This window comes from Drosophila tropicalis, unplaced genomic scaffold, assembly GCF_018151085.1.
Source record: "Drosophila tropicalis isolate 14030-0801.00 unplaced genomic scaffold, ASM1815108v1 contig_443, whole genome shotgun sequence".
NCBI classification, from domain to species: Eukaryota; Metazoa; Arthropoda; class Insecta; order Diptera; family Drosophilidae; genus Drosophila; species Drosophila tropicalis.
The window spans coordinates 3,828,638-3,854,093 of NW_027172907.1; the positions used below are offsets into that span (position 1 = coordinate 3,828,638).

General features: G+C 35.0%; 2 protein-coding genes across 3 annotated transcripts in view; one reads left to right on the top strand and one right to left on the bottom strand.

Annotated features, from left to right (window-relative positions):
- Nucleotides 1–22,492, top strand: part of cmpy (crimpy) — a 67,481-nt gene extending 44,989 nt beyond the window's left edge. Inside the window, exons 1-6 of one of the 2 annotated variants that reach the window (XM_068286076.1) lie at nucleotides 13,898–14,089; nucleotides 16,246–16,876; nucleotides 19,096–19,226; nucleotides 20,430–20,656; nucleotides 20,731–20,858; nucleotides 21,966–22,492. In XM_068286076.1, the coding sequence (XP_068142177.1) occupies nucleotides 16,326–16,876; nucleotides 19,096–19,226; nucleotides 20,430–20,656; nucleotides 20,731–20,858; nucleotides 21,966–21,984 (1,056 nt within the window). In that variant the 5' untranslated portion in view covers nucleotides 13,898–14,089; nucleotides 16,246–16,325 and the 3' untranslated portion in view covers nucleotides 21,985–22,492. Of the gene's footprint in view, nucleotides 1–13,897; nucleotides 14,090–16,245; nucleotides 16,877–19,095; nucleotides 19,227–20,429; nucleotides 20,657–20,730; nucleotides 20,859–21,965 lie in introns of those variants that run through there. The other variant, XM_068286077.1, reaches the window with a different exon arrangement.
- Nucleotides 19,361–20,096, bottom strand: LOC137573995 (uncharacterized). Its single transcript, XM_068286102.1, has 3 exons — nucleotides 20,031–20,096; nucleotides 19,631–19,954; nucleotides 19,361–19,516 (listed from the first exon to the last, which is right to left on the bottom strand). Exons 1-3 carry the CDS (start codon nucleotides 20,094–20,096, stop codon nucleotides 19,361–19,363), a joined length of 546 nt encoding a protein of 181 aa, XP_068142203.1.
- Nucleotides 22,493–25,456: the final 2,964 nt, after the last annotated feature.

Consider the following 25,456-nt stretch of genomic DNA (forward strand, 5'->3'; position numbering starts at 1 on the left):
ACACACACACACACACACACACACACACACACACACACACACGCACACGCACACACAAAACCATCTATCTAAATGAGTAATATTTCTGAAAATATTCATGAGTCTTCTATGGACTTGATGGTTAAATGGCAAATATTTCATTTATTAGATTGCAACGTCATAACATCTGATAAGGTAATTGCTCGCTTCCCGCCTAGAATTCTTAACCCAGATCACACAGATCACAATATCTCGATTTTGTTTGGATAATAAATTGCCAAAGTTGTCACATGAACTTAACACTGAAGAATACCAAGAAAACATTTTTTCATACCCTTTTTAAAATTAATATTCTGGAGTTGTGTTTCTTTATGGATCAATGTAAACTCACTTGCCGAAAGCTTTTTTTCAAAAGGGTTTCGATTTGAAATTGATAAAAATTTTTAAGCTATGAAATTTTTAGAATTTTGTAATTTTTTTTTGGTTTTTTGATTGCTTTTTTAATTTTCGTGAACAAAAAAGGAAAGTGATATATAGACTAGACTTGTTTTTTCCATGGCAATGGCTTAATATAAAAACCAGAGGGCCGGGGCTAACTTCGACCGCGTCAAAGTTTGTATACCCTTGCAACTTTTTTGGTAACTCTTTCCTTACCTATTAGCCATCAATGTGGAAGAACGTTTTATCTAAAAGGCTTATGCTTGCGAAATCATAGGAAATAACGAAGATATTGATCAAAGTCACTGTTTTCCACCGATCGTTTCTATGGGAGCTATATGATATAGTCACCCGATCTTTATCAAATTCGGCACAGTCATTAACATATATATTAAATTAAGAAATGTTTAATTTAAAAGCAATCGCGTTAAAAGTAACGAAAGTGTTTACAAAAGTCACTGTTTTCGACCAATCGTTCCTATGGGAGCTATATGATATAGTCACCCGATCTTGATCAAATTTGGCATAGTCGCTTATAGGCGTAGTAAACTCTCTAATATTAAGTTTCACGACAATAGCTCAGAAAATAACGAAGGTATTGAGAAAGTCACTGTTCGTGACTTGGCCGTTTGTATGGGAGCTATATGATATAGTCACCCGATCTTGATCGAATTTGGCATAGTCGCTTATAGGCGTAGTAAACTCTCTAATATTAAGTTTCACGATAATAGCATAGAAAATAACGAAGTTATTGAGAAAAGTCACTGTTCGTGACTTTGGGGTTTGTATGGGAGCTATATGATATAGTGGTCCGATCCGGCTGAATCCGAGATATACAACGCCTGCAGTATATACAAGCCTACGTGCAAAATTTCAGCTCTGTAGCTCTTACGGTCTAGGAGGAGTTTGCGTTGATCCAGACGGACGGACGGACGGACGGACGGACGGACGGACATGGCTAGTTGAACTCGTCTCGTCGTGCTGATCAAGAATATATATACTTTGTATGGTCGGAGATGCTTCGTTCTATGCGTTGCACACTTCTGACCAAAATTAATATACCCTTTTTGCAAGGGTATAAAAAAATGCATTGTTGTTGATTTTTATTTATTTTTTTTATAGAACTTTTAAATGTTACCTCAAGTGATAACAAAAAGCAAAAGCCCCACGGTGTTTGGTGGTGTGGAGAAAATATGTATTCATAAAACACCTCAAAAAATAAAAAAGAACAAAAATCATTTTGCCTTTTCGTTCCCTTTGGGCTGTTTTTCATACCAACAAATGCCCAAAGGTAGGTCAAGCAGTTCAGTTTGTAAGGATTGGCAAGCAGTGAAACTGAATCCAGTACAGACTGATTTAAAAGATTGGAAAAATATTGAAATCTTTATTATTAATTCATGAATTTGTGTTTCTGTAGTTGAACTTTTTTCTATATTAATTAAGTAAACTTAAAATATTAAAAATAATAATTAGAAACTCAGAAAAAAGGACGACTGCGTTTTAAGACGCCCTGAGAACGCCATTTTTTCGAAATTTTAGGATATGTCTATAAACTTAGTATATTTATTAAAAAATTAACTCCAAATTTGATTTTTAATTGGTCGGTTTGTTGCTGCTAATCAGAAGTATATATATGTATATATGGGAAATGTTTAGCTTAATAATAATAAAAAATAATATTTAAATTAATCATTTTTTTCTTTAAGCACATTGTTTTAAAATGGAAATGTCTAATGGTTTATCCAAGTTAATTTATAGCCAATATTGTTTGTCATTTTGACACGTGATTTCAATTGTCAAATTTAAATAATAATTAAAACGAAAAGAAGCTACCGTTAATTGAACTGATGTTTCTATACCCTTCCATAAATTTTCTTAATAATATTCTCCTTAAAGATGCTAAATGATTTAAAATAACTTTAATTTAATGGATTTCCAATTAACTTAACTTACTTGGTACACATGTCGTATACGCTATTAATATTACGCATACGCCACTTGTACCAGATTTGTTTTACTTTATATAAAATAATCGAATTTCATTGTTGTATTTATTTTGATGGGGTAAAGTATAATATGGTCAAGATATCTTTTAAATTGGCTTTTCAATATTCAAACGGATTTCTTTCAATCTTCATTTGATCTGCTACTTGGGATGTGTGCGTGTGCTTCTTATATCTACGCAGACCTAATTCTAATTTAACTTTCTTAAACTCGAGTAAATGGTTTATCATTAGCTTATCTCGACCTTACTAAATATCGTCGTTTTCCTCTTCTCTCTGGTTGGTGCACTTCACTTGGGAGTTTTCATGGTCAGTTGGCAGTTCCGTTTCTTTTGGCAGCTTCTTCTTCTTTCTTTCTTTTGCCTTGGCAGGGAACATAAACTTTAGCCACAAAGATAAGAAGCAACAACAAGAAAAGCAACAGCAAAGAGGCAGCCGAAAATCCATATAATGAAATAAAAATACATGGCTAAATAAAGTGAATGAACAGCATCAACTACATGTAAAGAGTGGGAGAATGGATGCTATCGAGTCACGGGTGAGTGAGAGGGGGAGAGAGAGGGGAAAGTGTGAGAATGAAAATGAGTATGGTATGGGTATGGGAATGCGAATGGGTGTGAGTATGGGTGTGGGGGTATGCGAAGAGAAAAAGTAACAACAACATTGATTTCACTTTAACGAGCTTGTAATGTCTTTGAGCCGCCTCAAAGGCGAAAGTATATAAACACACGCATACACACACACACACACTGACACGCATATGTATCTAATATATGTGTGTGTATGTGTTTGTGTGAATGAAAACTTTGTGCGCTGCTGCTGTCACATCCTAATAGGATAATAACGAGCCAAAAGGCAAAGCGAAACGAAACGAAACGAAACGAAAGTTGTTGCGCCTTGCAACCAGCAATTCCTACCAAGTAAAAACCATTTTCCGAAAAAAGAAGGGATTCGTGCGGGGATAAGTGAGGAAAAAATAAAAATAAAATATGTAGCACAACAATAAACGATGATAAGAGGCCAAAGAACGTGTCGTCTCGAGCTTCAACTTGGCCATGAAGACTGGCTTTCGGTGTTGCTCTTGGTCCTTGTCCTTGGTGTTGGTGTTGGTGTTGGTGGCGTTGGTTCTGGTCCCGTTTTCTTGTCATTATCCATTTTCAGTCTGCGGGCTTGGCCGCCGGATAAACTGATAAGGAAAACGACTTGCGGCAAAAGTGAGGCCATACTACATATATATATATATATTTATATGGAATAATGCGATGCATATCCTTTTCTCTTACCCAAACAGCAGCACCAACAACAGTCAAAGAACAGAAGGAATCATTCCAACACAGAGAGAAAGAGAGAGAGAGAGAGATAGAGTAAGAGGGTGGTGAGCGGGGCGGCTTAAGGCTTGGAATCTTGTTTCACAAACTGCCAAATGATAATTTATGGGCGGAACCACTATGAAAAACTTTGAGGCGTTGCCAAATAATCTCCTCTTTTGCTGCGTTGCTTTTTATATTAAAGTCATTTAACATTTCACACGAAAGGGGTGGCAACTCTGACGCAAAAGGTAATGTAAATGGAAAAATGAGTCAAGTAATCAAAAGAAGCCACCAAAAAGAACACGCACAATCAAGTGGTAACAAAAATACAAAAGTAATTGCGCAGCAGCAACAAAAAGTTGCAAAAGTTGGCCATAAGATAGGCAGCTTAAAAGGTTTCCTTCCAGCCAAAAAAATACCTTAAATTTACCGACTTTAACTTTATCTGATTTGCAAATGTTCGCAAATTACATGTTTTCGGGTAGCCAAAATATGAAACCAGAGGGCCGGTGCTAACTTCGACCGCGTCAAAGTTTGTATACCCTTGCAACTTTTTTGGTAACTCTTTCCTAACCTATTAGCCATCAATGTGGAAGAACGTTTTATATAAAAAGGCTTATGTTTGCGAAAGAATGGCCTACAATCATAGGAAATAACGAAGATATTGATCATAGTCACTGTTTTCGACCGATCGTTCCTATGGGACCTATATGATATAGTCATCCGATCTTGATCAAATTTGGCACAGTCATTAACAGATATACTAAACTAACAAATGTTTAATTTGAAAGCAATCGCGGTAAAAGTAACGAAGTTGTTTACAAAAGTCACTGTTTTCGACCGATCGTTCCTATGGGAGCTATATGATATAGTCATCCGATCTTGATTTGGCACAGTCGTTTATAAGCGTAATAAACTCTCTATATATATTGAGTTTCACGATAATAGCATAGAAAATAACGAAGTTATTGAGAAAAGTCACTGTTCGTGACTTTGGGGTTTGTATGGGAGCTATATGATATAGTGGTCCGATACGGCTGAATCCGAGATATACAACGCCTGCAGTATATACAAGCCTAGGTGCAAAATTTACGGTCTAGGAGGAGTTTGCGTTGATCCCGACGGACGGACGGACGGACGGACATGGCTATTTGAACTTGTCTCGTCTTGCTGATCAAGAATATATATACTTTGTATGGTCGGAGAGGCTTCGTTCTATGCGTTGCACACTTCTGACCAAAATTAATATACCCTTTTTGCAAGGGCATAAAAACTTCGAAAGATTGAATATTGTGAAGGTTTCAATTTCGAAAGCCGCTTTTAAATTGTTTTCCAACATGAAATATTACAGAAAATGCTGAGAAGTAGGCTATGTTTTTTTTAAACTAATTTTGTTTTGTGTACCAATTTTTTCCCAAGCGAATTGTTGCATTATCAATGTTTATTTATAAACTTATTCTTAATCACAATTAATTTGTCGATGGCTTTAAACTAAAGACTATGTATCATTGTTTGTATAAATTCGTTTTTCACATGACGAGAGACTGATTTACGATGCATTTTCCAGGCGTTTCAAGACTTACCTTGTAGCTACATTTGCAGGGCATATTGGGCCAAGTATCTAATATTTGTTGGCATAAATTAAAAAGACGAGCTTATTGAAATTTTAGTTGAAACTTTGAAATCAAATTTAAAAAAACCAGAAAGCCGGGGCTAACTTCGACCGCGTCAAAGTTTGTATACCCTTGCAACTTTTTTGGTAACTCTATCCTTACCTATTACCCATCAATGTGGAAGAACGTTTTATCTAAAAAGGCTTATGCTTGAGAAAGAAAGGCCTACAATCATAGGAAATAACGAAGATATTGATCAAAGTCACTGTTTTCCACCGATCGTTCCTATGGGAGCTATATGATATAGTCACCCGATCTTTATCAAATTCGGCACAGTCATTAACATATATATTAAATTAAGAAATGTTTAATTTAAAAGCAATCGCGTTAAAAGTAACGAAGTTATTTACAAAAGTCACTGTTTTCGACCAATCGTTCCTATGGGAGCTATATGATATAGTCACCTGATCTTGATCAAATTTGGCATAGTCGCTTATAGGCATAGTAAACTCTCTAATATTAAGTTTCACGATAATAGCATAGAAAATAACGAAGTTATTGAGAAAAGTCACTGTTCGTGACTTTGGGGTTTGTATGGGAGCTATATGATATAGTGGTCCGATCCGGCTGAATCCGAGATATACAACGCCTGCAGTATATACAAGCCTAGGTGCAAAATTTCAGCTCTGTAGCTCTTACGGTCTAGGAGGAGTTTGCGTTGATCCAGACGGACGGACGGACGGACGGACGGACATGGCTAGTTGAACTCGTCTCGTCGTGCTGATCAAGAATATATATACTTTGTATGGTCGGAGATGCTTCGTTCTATGCGTTGCACACTTCTGACCAAAATTAATATACCCTTTTTGCAAGGGTATAAAAAGGTAAAAAACAATCATTAGTGGACTTAAAAGAGCATTATTCATCATTCAAATGTCAAATATAGAAATAATAATAATTTCCTCTCAATTTTTTAATAATAGTTTTTCATTTACCTCAATCATTTACCCCAATTGCATACTTTTAGGCATAATATTTGATTAAGAGAAAATCAAACAAAATTTGAACTCGTTTGAAAAAATGGGCAATCATTTAATTTTCATAATTTAATATTGTTTATTGTTAACAAATAGCTTATAGCCATGTGTAAGACAAATATTTTGTATTTTTCGACTTTCGAATATCAAATCAAATTTAATTGTGATTCAATTGAGCTAATAGGAAAAACTTTAGGAAACCCAACTTAGAATATTCTCCTAGAAGACAATTTTAGAATTTTTTAGAAAAGTTTTTGCGATTATAAATATTTTGAATCTAGGAGTGTTCTAATGGCAATGACAAAAGAACATAGTGCTTGTTTTCTGTAGAAGGAGTTATTCAAAAGAAAAACATTTAAATAAGAATGCATTGTTTTAAGCCATTTTGAATAACTTTTGTAGTATGCAATTACAGTTTCTGTTTCAAAAGTCATGGACTTATTTACATTTTGTTTGTAAAGCTTCTTGTAATTTATTTCTTATTGTAATTGACACATTTTGTTTACTAGATGCTTAGTTGTAAATGAATTGTCAGACTATTTCATTTAATTCACTCGTCAAGTAAGCACTCTTTCATAAAGCCCTCTTCCAGTCGGCAATTGTTCAGTTGAACGATTCACGTTTCCTGTTTCCTGTTGCCTGTTGCCTGTTGCCTGTTGCCGTTGCCGTTACCGTTTCGCGGGAATGATTATGGTACCTCTTGACACCTTAACATAAGAGATGACAAACAAGTCTTTCATAATTTTCAAGTGAAATCGCTGTCATCTTTTCGTCTGTCTGGTTAAACTCCTTGAAAACATGACGGCTGAGAGAGATGCCGAGAGAGTGCCTTTGGTTTCTGTTGTTTTCCTTTTTCTGTGTCGCTTGTTGGTCTTGTAATTTTCTTACTACCTTCCTTTAGCCAACGCATCTGCCATTCATTCATTCAAGCAACCATTTCAGACTAACGAGTTATTTTTGCGGTTCTATTTCCCTCCCCATCCCCTAGCCCATCAAAATCGCCATTTCTCTGCTTTTTTTTTCGTTGGCTTTTAGCTTAACAAAACGTCGCTCATTTATTTTGATTACCTTTTCAAAAAAAAAAAAAAAATAAGAACGAAAAGGGGGAAGGACTAATGCCAACAACAGATTTTTTTCTTTTGCCTTCCCTTTTTCATTTCGTTTCAATTTTTTTTTTTTTCTATTTCTATTAAAAACCATTAAAAGACCAAGAACAGAAAGAAAGGGAGAGAAACGAGAAAAAGAAGAGAGAAAGGATAGTCTCAACAGTCTCTCTAGTATTATGATTATTATTTCTTTTATTTTTCTCTCGTTTTTCTCGCATTTCTCGCATTTCGTTGAATTTTAGTTACGACGTTGGAAATGAATCATGGGGCCATCAGCGTTGATGAGCTTAATTCCCTGGCGACACTTTTGTCCGAACAAATTTAGTGTAGCAAATTTTACACACACACACACACATAGACACAGTGAGATAGACAGATAGACAGACAGACAGACATAGAATGCAATAATAAAGTTGTGATATCTTTGCTCTCCCTCTTTCTCTCTCTCTCTCTTTTTCTCTCTGACTCACTTTGCCAGCTCTCTGTGCCATTTCCTCTTTATCTGGCATCTTTTTCCTTTGGCTTGTCTAACCGTTTCCGGAGCAAGCTTCCGTTACGCCTTGACTTTTTGGTCGACCTCTTTTGCGGGTGTGTAGTGTGTAGTAGGTCGGGGTGGCAACCCTCCACCTCTTCCTTCTGCTTACTTTGGGGGTTACCACCGAAATTCCATTATGGGAATCCTTCTGCATTGTTTTGCCGTTGTCCCCTAGCTTTCCCCCTTCATGCTCTAGCTCCTCCCTCTCGCTCACTCTGCTTTTCATACAACAAAATTAATATTACAATTTTTGTCCTTCTTTTTTTTTTTTTTTTTTTTTTGGTCTGGGTCTGGGTTTGGAGTCGTAGTCCTTGGTCCTGGGTTTCTCTGCTTGTCATATAAGAGCGAAATAATTTGGGAAAGCATATTTCAAAATGAAATTTTCTTGCGGCTTGCTGTGTTTTTTCTCTTCTCTTTCTTCCTTCTTCATTTTTTGCTTTTTGTTATATATAAATATACAATTTTTTTTTTATTTTGTTTTTTTTTTTTGTGTTTCTGTTGGTTAGATGATTGGGTGGGTAGAAGCTAAAACAAATGTTTGTGGAGAAGAGTGGCCTGTTTTATAATGAAATAAATTTCATTTGCTCATTGACTCGATGACGTTGATGACGACAAGGAGTCCCCCCCACTCTTTCGTTGGAGAGAAAGAGAGAGGTGCGAGTAGGAGTAGGTAGGTAGTATAAAAGGGAAGGAAGGAGCTGACGAAGCTGACGGAGCTTGGCCGACATGTGTGGCCAGGCATGGAATTTGCATGCCTGGCAAAACTGGAGCAAGCAAGCAACCCAAACCAGACCAGACCAACCCAAACCAACCAAACAACCAACCAACCAACCAAACCTCTCCTGCCAAGTGGCCGGAACATGGCTCGAGACATTAAGTGTGCCTTGCTTCATTCGACTCTTCCCTCCCCTTATTCTCAATGTTGATGTGCATGTGTGTGTATGTGTGTGTTCATGTGTGTTTGCATTTAAGGTATTAAGACTTGTGTGTGAAATGAAATATGACATAAAGTTGACAAAGGAGCGAAAGCAAGTTGGTTGGGTCGTTGGAGGCATCTCTATATAGATTGCACACACATGTCGTCTGCCAGTTGCAAGGACACACATAAATATACTGCAAACACATTGACTCACACACAAAGACACACACACACTCATGCACAAGAGCATCATATATGTATGTATGTATATGTATGAACCAAAAAACCCTTCAGCAAATATTGATACCGAGTCTCGTATATCAGTGGACAAGGTAAAGGTATGATCAATTTCTCTACAAATTGCCAAAATTGTTGCCCAAAGTAAATATTTTTTTAAATTTAAAACTAGATTACTAGATTGTTCTGCTTAAATCTATTGGAAATACTTACATATGTATTTCAAAACATTTTATAAAAAAGTCACAACAATTGTCTCTCTTTTTGTCTCCCTCAAGTAAAAGAATTATGAAATTTATAAATTATTCTCTTATTGATATAAAACAAAGAACTTGTCTTGACTTAAAACGTTTTGCCATTTTAATAAAAGGTAATGGCCAAATTTTATGGCATTTTTTTTATGTAAATTTGTGCATCCGCAACGCATGAAAAAACAAATGGTAAATTAGAAATGCAAATGGCCGACATTCAAAATGGCTTCAATTGATAGTCTTGCGAAAAATTGCACAAAATTACAAAAGTGAAAGGTTTCTACACGAAATTTTATTGGCAAAACAATTCGCATACTTTTTTAGATTGTATTAATTGTTGTCTGATAGATTTATTCCTTCCTATAGCTTTAAATATTTAGATAAAGAGTTTCTTTTCAATGTCTTAAAATATTAACTCTCATATTATTTGAAGTGAAGATTTTTTCTTGAAATTTTCTCTATTTTTGTTGTGCTTTCCTTCCAAGTGCAAGTATTGCGTTTTTTCTTTTCTCTTTGCTTCACTCTTTCCGGGCCATGTCATCAATTGTTTAGCTTCCTTTTCTATGTTAGTATTTGTTGCTTCTTAGGAATAGGTTTGTTTAGTTTGTTGATATTACTCTTTGTCGGGTGGAGCATTTTAGGGTATTCCTGAGGCGTTCCACTCCATATCACGGCAAAGTTTCACATAAATATTTGTTAACTTCTATGCTTCAGCATGACTATCTTTCTGGTCATATCTCCGGCTGTCTGGCTGCAGCATTAAATGCCACTCATGCACCAGGCGGATGGACGGATGGAAAGATGGTAGAATGGTTGAATGGTAGGATAAAAGGGCTGGCCATGCTGTGTTGCGGGCGGAGTGGAGGGTTCTGTAGTCAAGCTTCAGCTTTTGTTTCACTCATTTTCATTTTGCTGGAAAACCGCAGGGGGGCGTGTTGTGTTGCACATTGCATACTTTTCAGCGTTCACGTTGTTGTCCCGTGCTGCGTCATGTAACACAACACACACACACACACACACAAGGATACAAAAAGATAAACAAGTCGACATTTTGACAGACTAAAAAACCAAAAACCAAAACGAGAAAAAATATTTTTTAAAAACCAAAAACAAAAATGTCAGCATCAGTGAAGAACGCAAAAAGGAAAAACTTGCCATCAAATAATCGAAATCAACTTTCAACTTCCCCTAGAACTTTTGGACCCTGCAATTTATATGCAAATTTGATTAAGATGGAATGACGGAATGGCGATGCCTGATGTCGCCCGCGAACAGAAACACCGAGACAGTCAGAGAGAGAGAGAGAGAGAAGGGGAGGGAGAGTTGTTGGAGAAGGTTAGCGCTATATTTTTTGCCCGCGGATCTACCAGCTTCATCTTAGTAATTGAAACACAAAACAAAAAACGAAACGAAAAAAATAAATATGCATTTGACCAGAACAATCTTCGCCCCGCCCCGCTAATGTAATTTAAAATGGACGAGTGGCAAATTACTTGGACATTGCCAAAACCCCAAAAACCCTCAAAACAACAACAACGCAAACACAAAAAAAAAAAAAAATGAGGAAAACTCGCAAATTGCCCCAACGCAAATCCCATGGAAAAAAAAAAAACAACACAAAATTGGTTCAAATAAATTGGATGGGTGGTGCGTAAAATACTTTCTTCTGTTTTTTTTTTTTTTTTTTGTTGCCCTCCTTGAGAGGGAATAGAAATTTCGGCTTGGATTAATTTGTAAGTTAAATTTATTTTTATTTTCATGAAGGATATTGGCGTAATTGAAGGCTCAAACCCTGATGATTAGCAATTGATTTATTGTTTGGCCTTAATTGTTGAAAGATAGCCTTCTCGATTAATAAACTATATATGTATTTTATTGCAACATTTTGTCTCTTACAAAATTATAATCGACACATTTTAATGTGCTTAACAAAAAGAGCAACATATTTTCTTTTAACTGCCAATAAAAGTGTCATCAAAAAGTTGTAAAATAATGAAACATTGAAAATATACTCTGTGCTTGGCTTGGCTTGGCTTTTCTCTGCTCTTGCCGCTTTTCCGCTTTTTCGTTCTCACTCTTAAGGAAAAACTTTTGCCTGCCAGCAATTGTTCAAGAATTAATAGCTGAAATGCACAATTCCACAAAAAAAAAAAAAACAACACGAAAGAATGAAGAACAGAGGGATTTACATACATTTTAAGTGAGCGTCCCTCCCCGCCCTCACTTCACCATTCAACCACCACTAGCCCGCTTCATCCATTTTTGTTCACATTGTTGCACATTTATTTTGCCAGCCATATTTTCATATTCAGTTCAGTTCAGTTCAGCTCAGTTTTTTGTTGTTTTGTTCTGCTCGAAAAAAGAGGCAAAGAAACCGAAAACGAAAACGAAAAGTTTGCCCCACTCATAATTCCCGATTGCTCTTTTGTTCAATTGTTGGCCATGATGGGGATCGGCAGGGGGAATAGACCAACCAACTGACCGGCCAACTGAACTGACTGACTCACTGTATCCTCCTCAGTTTTTACGCAACATTTACTGGTTAGGGGATTCGACTTTGGCTCCGACTTGGTCTTCGTCTTGGTCTTGAATGTGCCGTCGAATTGACTTGTTCGTCTGTTTTTACGCTAATTGGAAAAGTTGCAAGTTTTTCTTCATTCTTGGTTTTGTTTCTTTGTTAGGTGGGTTCTTGTATTTTTTGTTTTTTTTTTTCTTTTTCTTTTAGGCCATGCGGTGTGTGGCTTTTATTGGAGGCAAATTGCTTAGAGCGATGCTTATTAGCAGCTGACAGCATTCAGAGAGCAAAACTTTTATATAAAACGAAATAATAACATAAAAAAAACCAAAAAGAAAATGAAAGTATGCGACTTTAAAATTGCCCATTAGCCTGTTAGCCATGTTATAAATGTAGCCAAGAATCTCATCACACTTTGCCTCTTAATGACATCGTCTTTCTGGGCTTTATTTTGTAATTATAATGAACAAAATGTCTTTATTTATGTACATCTTATGTTGTTGTTGTTGTTGTTGCTTGCTAGTAAGAAGAATGTTTTGCATCCGGTGCTTGATGATACAGTTTATGCGGTAGCTCAAATGGTGATTTATTTTGAAAGGGCCATAACAAATATGAAATGTGCAAGTTTTTGCCATCAAATTAAGATAAGTTGTTGATATATATTTTGCCTAGATCACAATAGTCTCGACAGACAAGTCTATATAAACAGAGTTCTTTATTCTCGAATCAAATGAACACTTACCAAATTAAGATCGCATCAACCTCAATAATCATAGGAATTGTTAGCAAATTTATAGAGTGTCAGCTGACCGAAAGTAGTCAAAGTATTTATCCTTATGAAATTGAATAAGAATGTATTGACTTAAGACTTAGCTTTTAACAAGTCTTAAAGAAATTATTCAGTAACTCTTTGTCTATTGATCAGCAAACTTGGCTCTCAGTTTTGCGTTTACCGAACTGAAATTAATCGTCTTGTACATGCAAGCAGCAAGGACCAAAAAGGACTATAGAAATTGGTCAATAATAGATTATTGACCAATTTCTATAGTCCATACTTCTGAAAGCCATACATAAGAGAGAGAGACAGCTACAGTCTCAGCCTTCAGTTGGCTATGTGTGTATTTAAGAGCAACTGCTTAGAATGAAAAGATTAAAATAACTAACCGTGAAACTAAAAGTAAGAACACTTTCTTACCCAGAGAAATAGTTTAGTATTTTTATTGTCTATTGAATTTTCTGTCAATCTAGTACAAAAAATCAGTTAAATGATTCTATCACTTAAGACTTTGACAGAGATTGAGATTATCTTTAAAAAAAGAGCATGGAGAGAGAGATGTCATTGAATTGAGATACAAATCTTGGACATACCAGTAGTTAAGTGCTTCTAAAATAAAATTATAGTCCTATGAGTCCCTCTATATGTTCTTTATTTGTATTCCACTGCCTATTGCATACTTAAGTGGGTAAATCTCCTTCTCTTTCTCATTAGTATTTAACTCGTTTTTCTAAATTTTGAGATATTTTGAAGAAAATAAAGCAATAAATGATCTTTGCTTTGTAACAAGTCCTGCCACAAAAACTAGGCAAGAACTTTATTAAGACCAATTGGCAAACAATGTAGATTCCATAGGATGGATCATCCTGTTACAAATGTCAGCATAAATGATTATGTATAAACGTTAGAAAACTGTCGTTGTAGTGAATATATTGTGTCTGATAACTTTGCCTTCCAGGCTCAATGTGTTGGGCGCATGCGTTACCTCTCTCTCTCTCTCACTGTCCTTTATCCGCTCTCACGAGTTGTTGTCAAATATTGGGATATTTACTCTGCCATTGCTGAAATATCCTTATAAAAAACAACAACACGAAAGAACTGGTCGGTCTAACTGGCAAAAGGTCTTAGCCATGCCAAATGGTTGGAACTTAGTTTTTAGTCTCTTGCCTTAAATGGCCGCGTGCGGCAGACAAAAGCGCATGAAAAATTCATAAACAATTTGATTTTGTTTTTTTTTTCTGCCAACACTAGCAAAATCGAGAGAACGATATCCGACAGCCGACAACAGCAACAAAAAGAACAACAACCACAGCTAAAATATCAACCGAATCCTAGAAGCCTTTTAAACGTCCATCGTCGAGGTGTAACAAGGTGCGTGTGTGTGTGTGTTTGTGTGTGCATTGATGTGTTAGAGTGTATCTCTGTGTATGTGTCTTAGCTTGATGTTCATTTTTGTGTGTGGTTTTACAACAACAACTATGGCAACATCAACAACAACTACAACACCATCGAGCAAATGTTTTTACTTTCTTGTTGTTTTGTTGTTTTTTTTTTTAGTTTGTTTTTTAAATACATTTGCCAAGCGAAAGTAAAACTAAAAACAACAAAGGCCAACAAAAAATACAAACAAATGACAAAATATTGGCAAACCAAAAAAAAAGTTTATTATTTATCCATTGATTGTGTCCGAGTATATAAATATACATATAAACTGCGCAACAATTTGTGGCATTTCGGATGTGTGGGTGGGGTGGGGTGGTGTGGGGCAGACGGTAGGTGACGGGGTGAGGGGAGGGGCCTACCATAAAACACTTCAATCGTTAAATACAAATTAGTTGGGCATGTGTTTCCACAAATTTGATTTTCTCTCTTTGCTCGTTTCAGTTGACGCAACTTTTTTTGTGGCATACTTTTTGGCTGCTTTTTTCATTTCATTTCTCTTGGATTTGCCTATTGTTTTTGTTGTTATTTTTGCTTCTCCTCTGTTTTTTTTTTTTTCGCTTCCCCTTTTTTTTTTTTTTGTTTTAATTAAGACAAAGTTTTGTTGTTTTTTGATTTCGTTATGAATGTTAATTAAGTTGGCCAAAAAAATTCTGTGCATGTGTTTGGCTGAATTGGTGGGAATTTCGAAAGGATATCGAATTACTTGTTAAATTTTGAACAGATATGAATAGAAATCAGCTTTAAATTGCAATCTCAATTTTAATTGTGTGTTTGTTATTTGCTTAAGGAAAATGTTTCTCTCTATTTGGCTAGCTCGAAATGGACAAACACCAAGTGTAACTTAAATCCAATTAAAACTTACTTCCTTTGCTCAATAATTTAGTTTGAAGTGCGAATTTTCACCAATTAAATATATCAAGTTCACTTGGATACAACTAATTAATTACCTCTCAGCCCCCATAAGTATGCTATGCTGGCAATTTCGCGTTAAAATTTGTTCAGCTTGCCAATTAGAAATGGATTTTTGACAAGATTTATTTGGTTTTAAATTGCATTCTTGGAAAACATTAAAGAATGAGTTGAGATTTATTTTTTATATTTGTTTTTTTGGCTTTTTTAATTCTTGGTTTTATAAACGGCTAAAGTATTTGAATCCCATATTGAAATTAAGTAAATGCATTGCCAAAGAAGTGAGAATAACTTTATAAACTAAACTTTGATTATCCTGGTGGTCTTGAATTACATTGAAAGTAGTTGAAAATGAATTTAATCAATTTTGATTCAATTGCATATGACTATAAACGATTGTAAACAGAAGTCCCACTTAATGTTTAGTTCTCGATGACTTTTTCGGAATTCAAAACCTCAATTTAACAAAGAATCTTCTACTCGAAGACAACAATATGCCGTATTATCAATAAACTTGAGAAGATTTCCTTTTTGATGTAACCTAATCACAAAGTTTAAGGGACTTACATGGGTTAATTACAAAACAGCAGTGAATTAAAGTTGTTGTAAGATCTCAGTTTTGACCTAAGTTTTACTTAACTTTAACCCAAATCAGATAGGTCTGTAATTTGATTTAAATCTACAAATGAATTGAAATAATATTAAGATCTCATTTCTAAAGTGTAAGTGAGTTTCTTTTGTATGTTTAAGATTAATTTCGTAATATGTTTAAATTGTTGTTTTTACAGCCAAAATATCTTTCCATTTCGTTGTTGTGAATGTCTCCATAAAAGGCAATTTTATGCTTATAATAATTATTTATGTTACACACACACACACACACAAATATATTTTTATACATATAAAATTTGACAGACAAACAGAGCGATTTCCGCCACAAATCAATTTCAATTGTAAAAATCTCATTAAAATCGAATGGGAGCGGCCGCTTGTCATTCATGTTGGACGGGGGAGGACAGTGGATGGACTGTGGCCGTTGTTGGTCGTTTGTTGATGGTGTTTGTTGGATGGGCGGAATTCTATAGTACACTAGTTTATGGCTTTTTAATCATTTAACAATAACAAGAGCAAACAGCAACAACAATGTCTACAATATTACCGCCTCCTTTTTACAGACAGTTCAACATGCAAATTTCCAGGGCAAACTCAAAACAGCCACCAAGTGGAGCAGCACAACAATAAAAATTGCCTATAAATGGGCGGAAGAGCAAAAGGAAGAGCAGCGAATGGTGCTGGTTCTGGTTCTGGGTCTCGGTCTGGTTCCGTGGTGTGGGCAGGGGTAGGGGCAGGGGTAGGAGATTACGGTATTGCTGCTGCTGCTGTTGGTGATGGTGATGATGATGGTAAAAGAGGAGGCCAAAGCATGAATACACGCACAAGGACAACGATAGCAACAACAACAACAACAACAAGACATAGCCATAGCAACAGCAACAACAAAGCCTCACTTCCGCATAGGATGCGCCAGAACGGAAGTTATTTTGGTCGTCGAACATTAAATGTGCGCCACGTCTATCTCATCTACTTGTCTTGCTATGTGCTTCTGATAATGGCAGCAGCTGGTGGCTCTAGCACCAGCTTAAATACCAATTCCATCTCCATATCCAGCTCCAACTCCAACTCCAACTCCAATTCCAACTCCAATGTAGTAAATGGCCTCAAATGCTATTGCAATCCCAAGGAATGCGATGTAATCCGCTCACTGGACTGCCCGGGCAAGGGACTGATGCTGTGGGATCCGTGCAAGTAAGTGCTGAGATGATGAAGATAATTCCTACTAACGACCCCACATATATATACACATATACACACACACACACACACAAGCCAACAAATACGTCCACACACAAATATGTAGGTTAATTGATATGGAGATTTGGCAAGCGGATGCTATTGGGGTTAGGGGAAGTGGTGGAGTTTGCAACACTATCGATCAATGAAATGCCGAGCAATGCAACTCAATTTATTTCCCGACAATTTCATAAATGAAAATCAACAGAAAAAAAAAAAAACAAAAATTTTTCAACTTATGTAAATACCAATGGAAAATTCATTTATCTCAACTTGACTTGAGGGGTCGGTGGAGTCAGCATAATTTAATAATTTAAAAATATTTATTGGTTTAATTAAACTGGTTAGTTTCGAAATGCCGTTCGAATGCACTCAAATTTCCATTTAGCCAGCCCAGTTTGATGCCTTAACTCGGATATCAGGATACAGGATGCATTATTTTAATCTTTTATTACTGTAGATTCATTAAGGCTAAGATGATGACTTCTCCAATGGGATTAGGCGAAAGAATGAGAGCAATTGATCAACAAAGAAGAAGAAAGTGAGCTTAATAAATTTTAACTCAGCTGATGTTAGCATCTATTATTCAATTCAGAATCGTGTAAATGAGAATTAGTCCTTGTTTAGTCCTAACGAGTGATTTATACGCTGCACTACATGTCAACAGGACCTTTACTAGGAGCCGGACTAGCGACTGAGCGTATATAGCAAATAAAGATCCAGTTTTCCTGACCAAAATCTTAATGATATTTATTTTTTAAAATCGTTTTTAACAAACTTTTTTATTTGATGCTTCTTACTCGACTAATCATTCAGCTGATGCTGTCAAAATCGAGAGGTTTGCTTTTAAAACTAATTTATTTAAGAAATCCTTTCATAATTACGTATCCGCATTGTTGGCAAGATTATGAAAGGTGGAAGAGGCCATTGTTGAAAATAACAATTTTAATACGTTTAAATTTGTGTATTTTCGAATGTATTTTTTCCAGTTGGCCACACGAATTGATTTTATTGATTTATAATATGAAAAGGTTTTAACAATGATTACATTCACAATGAACATCCCATTGAAAGCTCTTTTCTACAACAAAATTAGTAAATTTTTTCGAATTCTGCAATTTATCTGGCTCGAGGTCCAAGAGGCCAAAGAAAGATTATTTCAATGGCAACTCACAAAAAGGTGAGCAAGTTGTCTATAGGTATTTCAAAAACTACCAATTTCTATCATCAGCAGACTTTGCTAAAGAACTCCAGAATTGCAATAGCCATACCATGCCTTCAAAACTAAAACTATTTGGGAATTGCAACTAAATGAAAAGTTGGTGAAGCCCACAATACCGAAGACCACCTTTTGGTGCATACCCTTAGGCGCTATGAAAAATTAGTGTAAGAGCTTTGCCCTTAACAAACTAAGTTCACGACCTGTTATTTTATACACGGTATATTGTACCAGGGTTTTTTTTGGAATGTGTTAGTGTTATCCGGTTGGATTACGACCCAATAGGTCTTAAATTGAACTCTGCAATTTAGAGGGTTTGTTTTAGCGTTTTCCTGACTTTATTTTGTCTCGATTTGAGGAACAACGTTTCAGTTGTGCTCTCTAAATCCTTGCATCAACTTGAATTTATCTAACAGATGCTAAAATTATCTTAAAGATCTTTTAATGCAACAAATTTGTCTCTATTCTAGAAATAATAAGTAATATGTTTTCAAAAGAACATGTAGCTTCTATTGGGATTGAAGGGCTATCTAATCTTCTTTCATTTTCTGAATTTCCTTCAAATAAACAAAAGCAAAAAGAACTAAACTTACTTGGGAATGTATGCGAAATATGTATTTGTTTCCATTACTAAGCACATTGATGTTTAAAATATTGTCCACCATCAATTCACTTTAAATTATGTATTCGGACAGGCAGGCAATCAGCAGGGGAAAACTGCACTTAGTTTTGTGTGAGTGTGAGTGTTTTTCCGGTTTTTTTGTATCCCCCTACCTCATATATAAACCAATTTGAACAACTTTTGCCCTAAATACGCAAGCAACTGAACAATTTTCAGCGCTTAGTTAAGGGTTCGAATCAATTAATTTATGGATAACACACACACACACACACAAACAAGATGAATACACTTGGTATAACGTTTGTATATATATATATATTTATTCATTTGCAGATGTTGTCGCATCTGCGCCAAAACTTTGGGTGAATCCTGCGGTGGTCTGGGAGGATTTTCCGGTCAATGTGAGCCTCCATTGCAGTGTGTGACAAAGTTGCCCATTAGCAGCGGATTGGGTGTTTGCATGGGTAAGTGCAGTGCAGTAGTGTGGACTGATTGCTGATTGTATTTAGTAGATAGAGATAGCAATAGGGATACATAATACCGCGATACCAGAGAGAGGGATAAAGAGAGAGAGAGAGAGAGAGAGAAAACGACTACATCACGTTTTATAGACCACAGCTCCCTCGAATAATACATTCGCATATAGTTGCATTTTATTTAGGACTTTCAATCGCATTTGCCATTTAGATTGCGGAGCTCCCGGGGGAAAATCATCCGCAATAATTGTATAGTTGCGTATACTAAATAATTTTTTCTGCATAATTAGAACAAAATGAATTATCAATGATGATGTCAATAGCAGAGGGAAATCAAGCATAAATGTATGTACATATGTATATATGTATCTATTTTTTTTTATTCAACTTACCGCTTCGATGGGACACGATTTTGGTAATACACTGACGGCCATAATGCGCTTATAAAATTTACCAAAGAATTGTGTTTCATAATACGATGAAAGATATTTGCATCCATCCATTTTAATATCGGCCACATTCAAGCGACTATTATCCTTTTTGATCAGATCAAAAATTAATTGCATATTAAAGCTTTCGATTGTCTCATTCAGATTAAATCGCACCGAGAGTAATGGCGGCTTACTCTGACGATGTAAAATGCAATTCAATTCATTTACATAAACACCCTTTGGTGTATCACACTGAAATTTATTCAAACGGACCTCGTAGTTGTTCTAGAAATTGTTAATCAGGGATGAAAACAGAAAGCGAACAAACAATTGTAATTACCAAAACTTAAATTATGCTTACCTTGGCCAATCCAAATCCAAATCCATTTAGTAAGAGCAGCAAGATGAGTTCTCCCAAATGAAACATTTCGTTTTTGTTATGCATTCTCTGGCAACGTTTGGCCCGCCTTTTTATGCAAATCGTTTGATGGTACACAAATATATATTTAATAACTTTATAATCGGTATCAAGCGGTTTGTAGCTTAATGTACATTTAATCTGTATATTAAGCAAACATCAGCCAGCCGCAGTTTTGCCTCTCATACACACATTGTGTCTGACTATTAATTTGTTGCTTTTTTATATTTTGATTTTTAAAATCCATTTAACTGATTTGCATATCCATTTGTATATATGTATGTATGTACATATATTTTTTTTTCTATTTATATGGGGCCGCCCTTTCTTCGCTTCCGGCAGATTTACAACACTTGACCGCCCTCACCTACAGCCAGATAAATAATTGCACTGAGGGCGAAACAATCGTTTTGGAGCCGGGCTGTGAGATAACCAACAAACGTTGTCAATGTTGGCCCATCATGCGGACCTGCCTCACTCAGCTGAGTGAGACTGGCGGCACGGCTGCCGGAGTTGGGGGCAGTGGTGGTTCTTTGCAGGATTCACGCTGGCATTTCAAGAATTTAGAGGTTCGTATGCGAATATCTTGGAGAAACAACTACATACATACATTATCTATCTATGAAATCTTCTCATCCTGCAGGACTGCCAATTAAACTTGCAAAATCTTATTAAACTCGAATTGGAATTCGATGAAGACTACAAAATCTCACCGAGCAAATTTACATATAAAAAATTACGCAGAAAGCGAAAATCGCTAAGAAAACGCTTGTAAGTGCAGATATAGAAAATTTTATAACATTTTATTTCAATTACATTTTTTAAATTGATTTTTTATGAACATATTTTTTGATTTAATTAGTTTGATTTCAAATTGTGCATGATTCAAAGTAGAACATTAGTTTGCTAGTTATTTCAATGGTTTCAATGTACAATGATACCTCGATATAATGAAATTGAGGGGACTGACTAAATTCTTTGTCATGCCTATTGATTCGCTTAACATAACTTTAAACTCGGTAAATTGTGTTTTTTCGTTATGATAAAGTTTATTATAGCGAGGTTTCACTGTAGATGATGCATTTATGGTTCATAGTCAATTTCTATCATAAAAATACTGTTGGATTTTGAAAAACATAAGTTATCCCAAGTTTTCTCTCTATTCAGTTTTCTAATTGTTTGAAAAATTATAAAAAAAAAACATATTTGAATTATATTATATTAATTTATTAGCAAATTAACTTGGTTTTTCGAAATTAAGATTTTGAAGATTATTGTTTTTACTATTTTATTTAATGTTCTGGAGAAAAATAACAATTTTTGTTGTATTTTTATTAATTGTGGACTGCTTATTTATATTTTAATTTATATTTCAAACTATGTATATAGACAAAACGATTTTGAATCTTTCGGTTGGTTTATAATAAGACCAGGACCGTACCGAGGCCCCCATGACCTTCGGTGCGGCCCTGAGTAAAACTATTCGATCCTTTGGGTTTTATATTAATTTTTATCTTATTCTTAGCATTACATACTTTTCTTTGGTATTTAGACTAGTTTTGATGTCTTAGATTTGTGTTTTTTATATTTTTCGGCTTTCATTTTTTAGGATAAACAAATAGAGAATATTGAATTAAAGGCTTTTATTTTAACAAAAAGAAAAGTTTTTTGTTGTTTAATAGAATATTCCAATTTGGTTTAAAGTATTCAAGTATATACAATTTTTTGTTTGTTTCTTTTTTCACGATTTAAACCGAATAAAAATAAAATTAAATTTCATTTTGTAATTTATTTACAAATACTTTCTTGACCTCACAATTAGCAAACAAATTGAAATTAGTTAATTCTAATAAATTAAAATTCTCTTTGAATTTACAGAATCATTTTGGACGATTGAGAAGTCTTCTATCCACCCAATCCTCATCCTGAATTCGTCCCCCTTTAACTCTCTCACTCTCTCTATATATATTTATATATAAATTAAAAGAACTAAGAAACTTTAAGAAAACTAAACAAAAGTAAAAACCAAATCAAGTCTTGTACAGATAGTAACGCTTATACTTCTATATAAAATATGGCTCTATATTACGAATAAAATCAAATGCAGACAAAGAAAAACAAAAGACAACAACATATACAATACATATATACACAAGAAAACAAAAATGCATAGAGAAATCGCAACAAAACAAACTCAAATCGCATATGTATATCCTATAAGATATTTGTTACATTATTGGTTTTGAGTTTCAAGTGCGCCCATTGAGTTTGAATTCGATTACAGCTAAATAAGAGTACAGAATACAAAATAACAAAACAGAATAACAATAAAATTGAAAGCATTTTACGAATGTTGTTGCTTTAGAAACATTAATGAAAAAAAAAAAAACAAAAACAAAAAACATGTGCAGAATGTTGGTATTAAATATAACAATAATACAAATAAATGACAAATTTTTTGCAAAACTATTTAAATCTACACAAAATTGCATAGATCGTTTGATTTTATAAGGCTGTCCATTCGATTTGAATTTGTAACTGACAGCGGTTAACAGTTCACTGTTACGATGCTAATGGGTTTAACAGCACCTTTTGTGAACTTGATGTGGCAATCTACTGCCCTACAGAGGGCGCTGCTTTTCCTCACAATGTAATCCCTTCATTTCCACGTTTAGCAGCCTTAAACAAAGTATACTCGAACGAAATTTGCTGAAAACTAGATATTTTGCAATTAACATTAATCATTAAACAATTTAAAAGACAAAAACAAACTCTATCCCCGTTTTGCTGTCCGTAATCCGTCACTGAATGTAGGTGGTTGGTTTTAAATTCAAAGAAAAAGTATAGCATACTGTGTGGGGCTGCAGGAAAAATTGTATTAATTAAATTAGAATTAAGGTTGTCTTAAAGAACTTTATACATTTGATTTTTAAGATGCTTCTTTTAGTGATAAAAATGATTAAGAAATCAAAGTAGTGAAGAATATAAGCGACAGTTTAAATGTTATATGTGTGTGGGGATCATGCCTTAATGGAATCGAAGTATTTACGAGAGTCGCTTTTTGATTCTCAGTTATAATTAATTAGTTCGTAAGAACTTTAATGTTGCAGTACTTTTAATCCGAAAAGATATGACAAAACAAATTGCATTTGTCTTATTTGCATCGAATGTTTAATTTATTCAAGAAAATACGTATAACATAATTTTGACTTATTATTAGATATTAGGTATTGTGTCTAAGGGCGCCGTATTGTCCTCTGCGCTAAGGCGCCAAAACTTTTCATTGGAACACAGAAGTCTCATTTGGTATATAAAGGTAATATCGTATATTCATTATTTTTACTCCTATTTTGGTGAATTAAGTTTTCGAACTTTGTATTTTTCATATCAAAAACTTTTCTTTTTGTGGGTCCTTGCCAAAAAAAGCAATTCTTAGCACTGAAAAACAACTTTTTAGGTGTCTTAAAACGATCGAAATCTTTCTCACTTTTATTTCCGATCTTTCTTTTAATTCTTTGCCATCTTTAATTCTTTTCTAGTTCTGTGTATGAAATGAAATTTAACCGAAAAGAAATGTGTCTTAACTTGGTTTAGATAAAATCGTCTTCTATTCTTGTCTGTGAAGCGATCGATGCGCTTTGGAATAGATATAATTGATAGAAGGTCATTAAAAACCAATTCAGCAAATATGCAATACATTTTCAATGGCTGTCAGTTAAAATAAAGACCGATTTTCATATCAGAAACATTGATGCCAACTTAACAGCGCAACTAACCGAAAGGTTTTGATGTCTACTATGAAATTATATTTGCAATTGTCCATGTCCGGATCGAGTTCTAGGTATCATCGCGTCATTATCACAATAGTTCCCATGCATTATCTTAAGTTTTAACTGGAAGCGCATGTCCTTTAAATTTATGATACAAATCCGTATGAATTTTCTGAAGTCCAAGTTACACTTGACTTGCAGCCCCTGACGAGAGCCCAATGGAATGGATGAATGAAGCCATTTTCTTTCGTCTCTCAGTTTGGTCATACTTTTGTTTCTTATTAGACCATTGAAAATAGCCAAATGAAAAATGAACTACATTTAATTGGAAATCGCTTGACTTTTAGAATAATCTCTAGTTTGAATTCACAACGATAACAGATTTGACTTTCCCATCAATCAATGTTACTTCGATTAGATATTTTTAGCATGAATTTACTTGTTAATTCGATCAAATTATCAAAATGAATAGTTGCATTGAAATTAAGATTCTACTTAATTCTGTGTTAATAGAACATTTTATGCATTCAATGTTTAATGAGTTTATGATATTTGGTTGTTGACTTTTGAGTTGATCTAGGTGCGTCCTTCTTATGCCAGACAATAGAGATTCTTTGACTTTTTTCAATAACAAGCAACTGAACTCGAGAGAGATCTGCTGTGCTCCAAAGCCAACGCCAAAGTTAAGGCCCAGGCCAGCAATCAACATCAACCAACGGCAGTCAAGTGGGGTCAGTTCATAAAAGATCAAAAAGATATACTTTGGCGCTTAAGTGTGTAGTTGTATACCCTCACCTCGCTCCTCTTCCACCACTACTACCACCACCACCACTCTCCACTCGTCATCTTCTTTATTTTTTTTGAATCATTGAGATGTTATACATATAAGTATCGGGTTGGACGGTTGTCGGCCGTCGGTGCCCGTTGTACTCGAGTTTTTTTAGGCACCTTTAGTAGGGCAAAACAAAAGCAATTAGACGGCGTCATCTGACAGGGAATGACCAAAGAGTTTCTCGTTTATCGATCGAGCTGCCAATGAAGAGCACAAAAAAAAAAAAAAACACCAACAAAATTTTTTTTTTTTTTTTGTTTTGTTTTTGGGGTGGGGGGCTACTGTACAAAAGAATTGAGTAGAACTCTCAAGTGTGTGGAGGAGATGAAGGTGTTATAAAAAAGAATACAAAGAAATACAATACAAAACAAATTCTACTCTTTGGCTTTTGCTCTTATTATGATTTTGATGGACATTTGCGATATGAAAAATGTATTTTATTTCTTTTCTTTTGTTTCTCCATGTTTGACAAGCGATGCGTACAAATCAAAGCAGGAATGAAATCGGGGGAGAGATATTACCTCCACCTCCCCACCCCTTCTAACCGCCAGCGCACTCAGTTGGACTTGAATGCCATTGGAGGCTCTCTGTTGTTTGATTAATAGCCGCACAATTGATATGTTAAGTGGTAAATTACGCCATTGGCACGCAAATGTGTCTTGATATAAATTGAAAAAAAACCTATACATATACATATAAAAATGCCAGCAAATTGTTGTTTGTTTAAGGCGCCGCAAATGAAACGAGAAATAGATAAAAATCTATCT

What these genes read in the sequence shown, in the direction of transcription:
- LOC137573995 (XM_068286102.1), bottom strand. Translation starts at nt 20,096, where the DNA reads ATGTTTCATTTGGGAGAACTCATCTTGCTGCTCTTACTAAATGGATTT. An exon ending in TTGGATTTGGATTGGCCAAG is followed by an intron (nt 19,955 to 20,030) that starts GTAAGCATAATT and finishes AACAATTTCTAG; the next exon opens with AACAACTACGAGGTCCGTTT. An exon ending in AATCGTGTCCCATCGAAGCG is followed by an intron (nt 19,517 to 19,630) that starts GTAAGTTGAATA and finishes CTAATTATGCAG; the next exon opens with AAAAAATTATTTAGTATACG.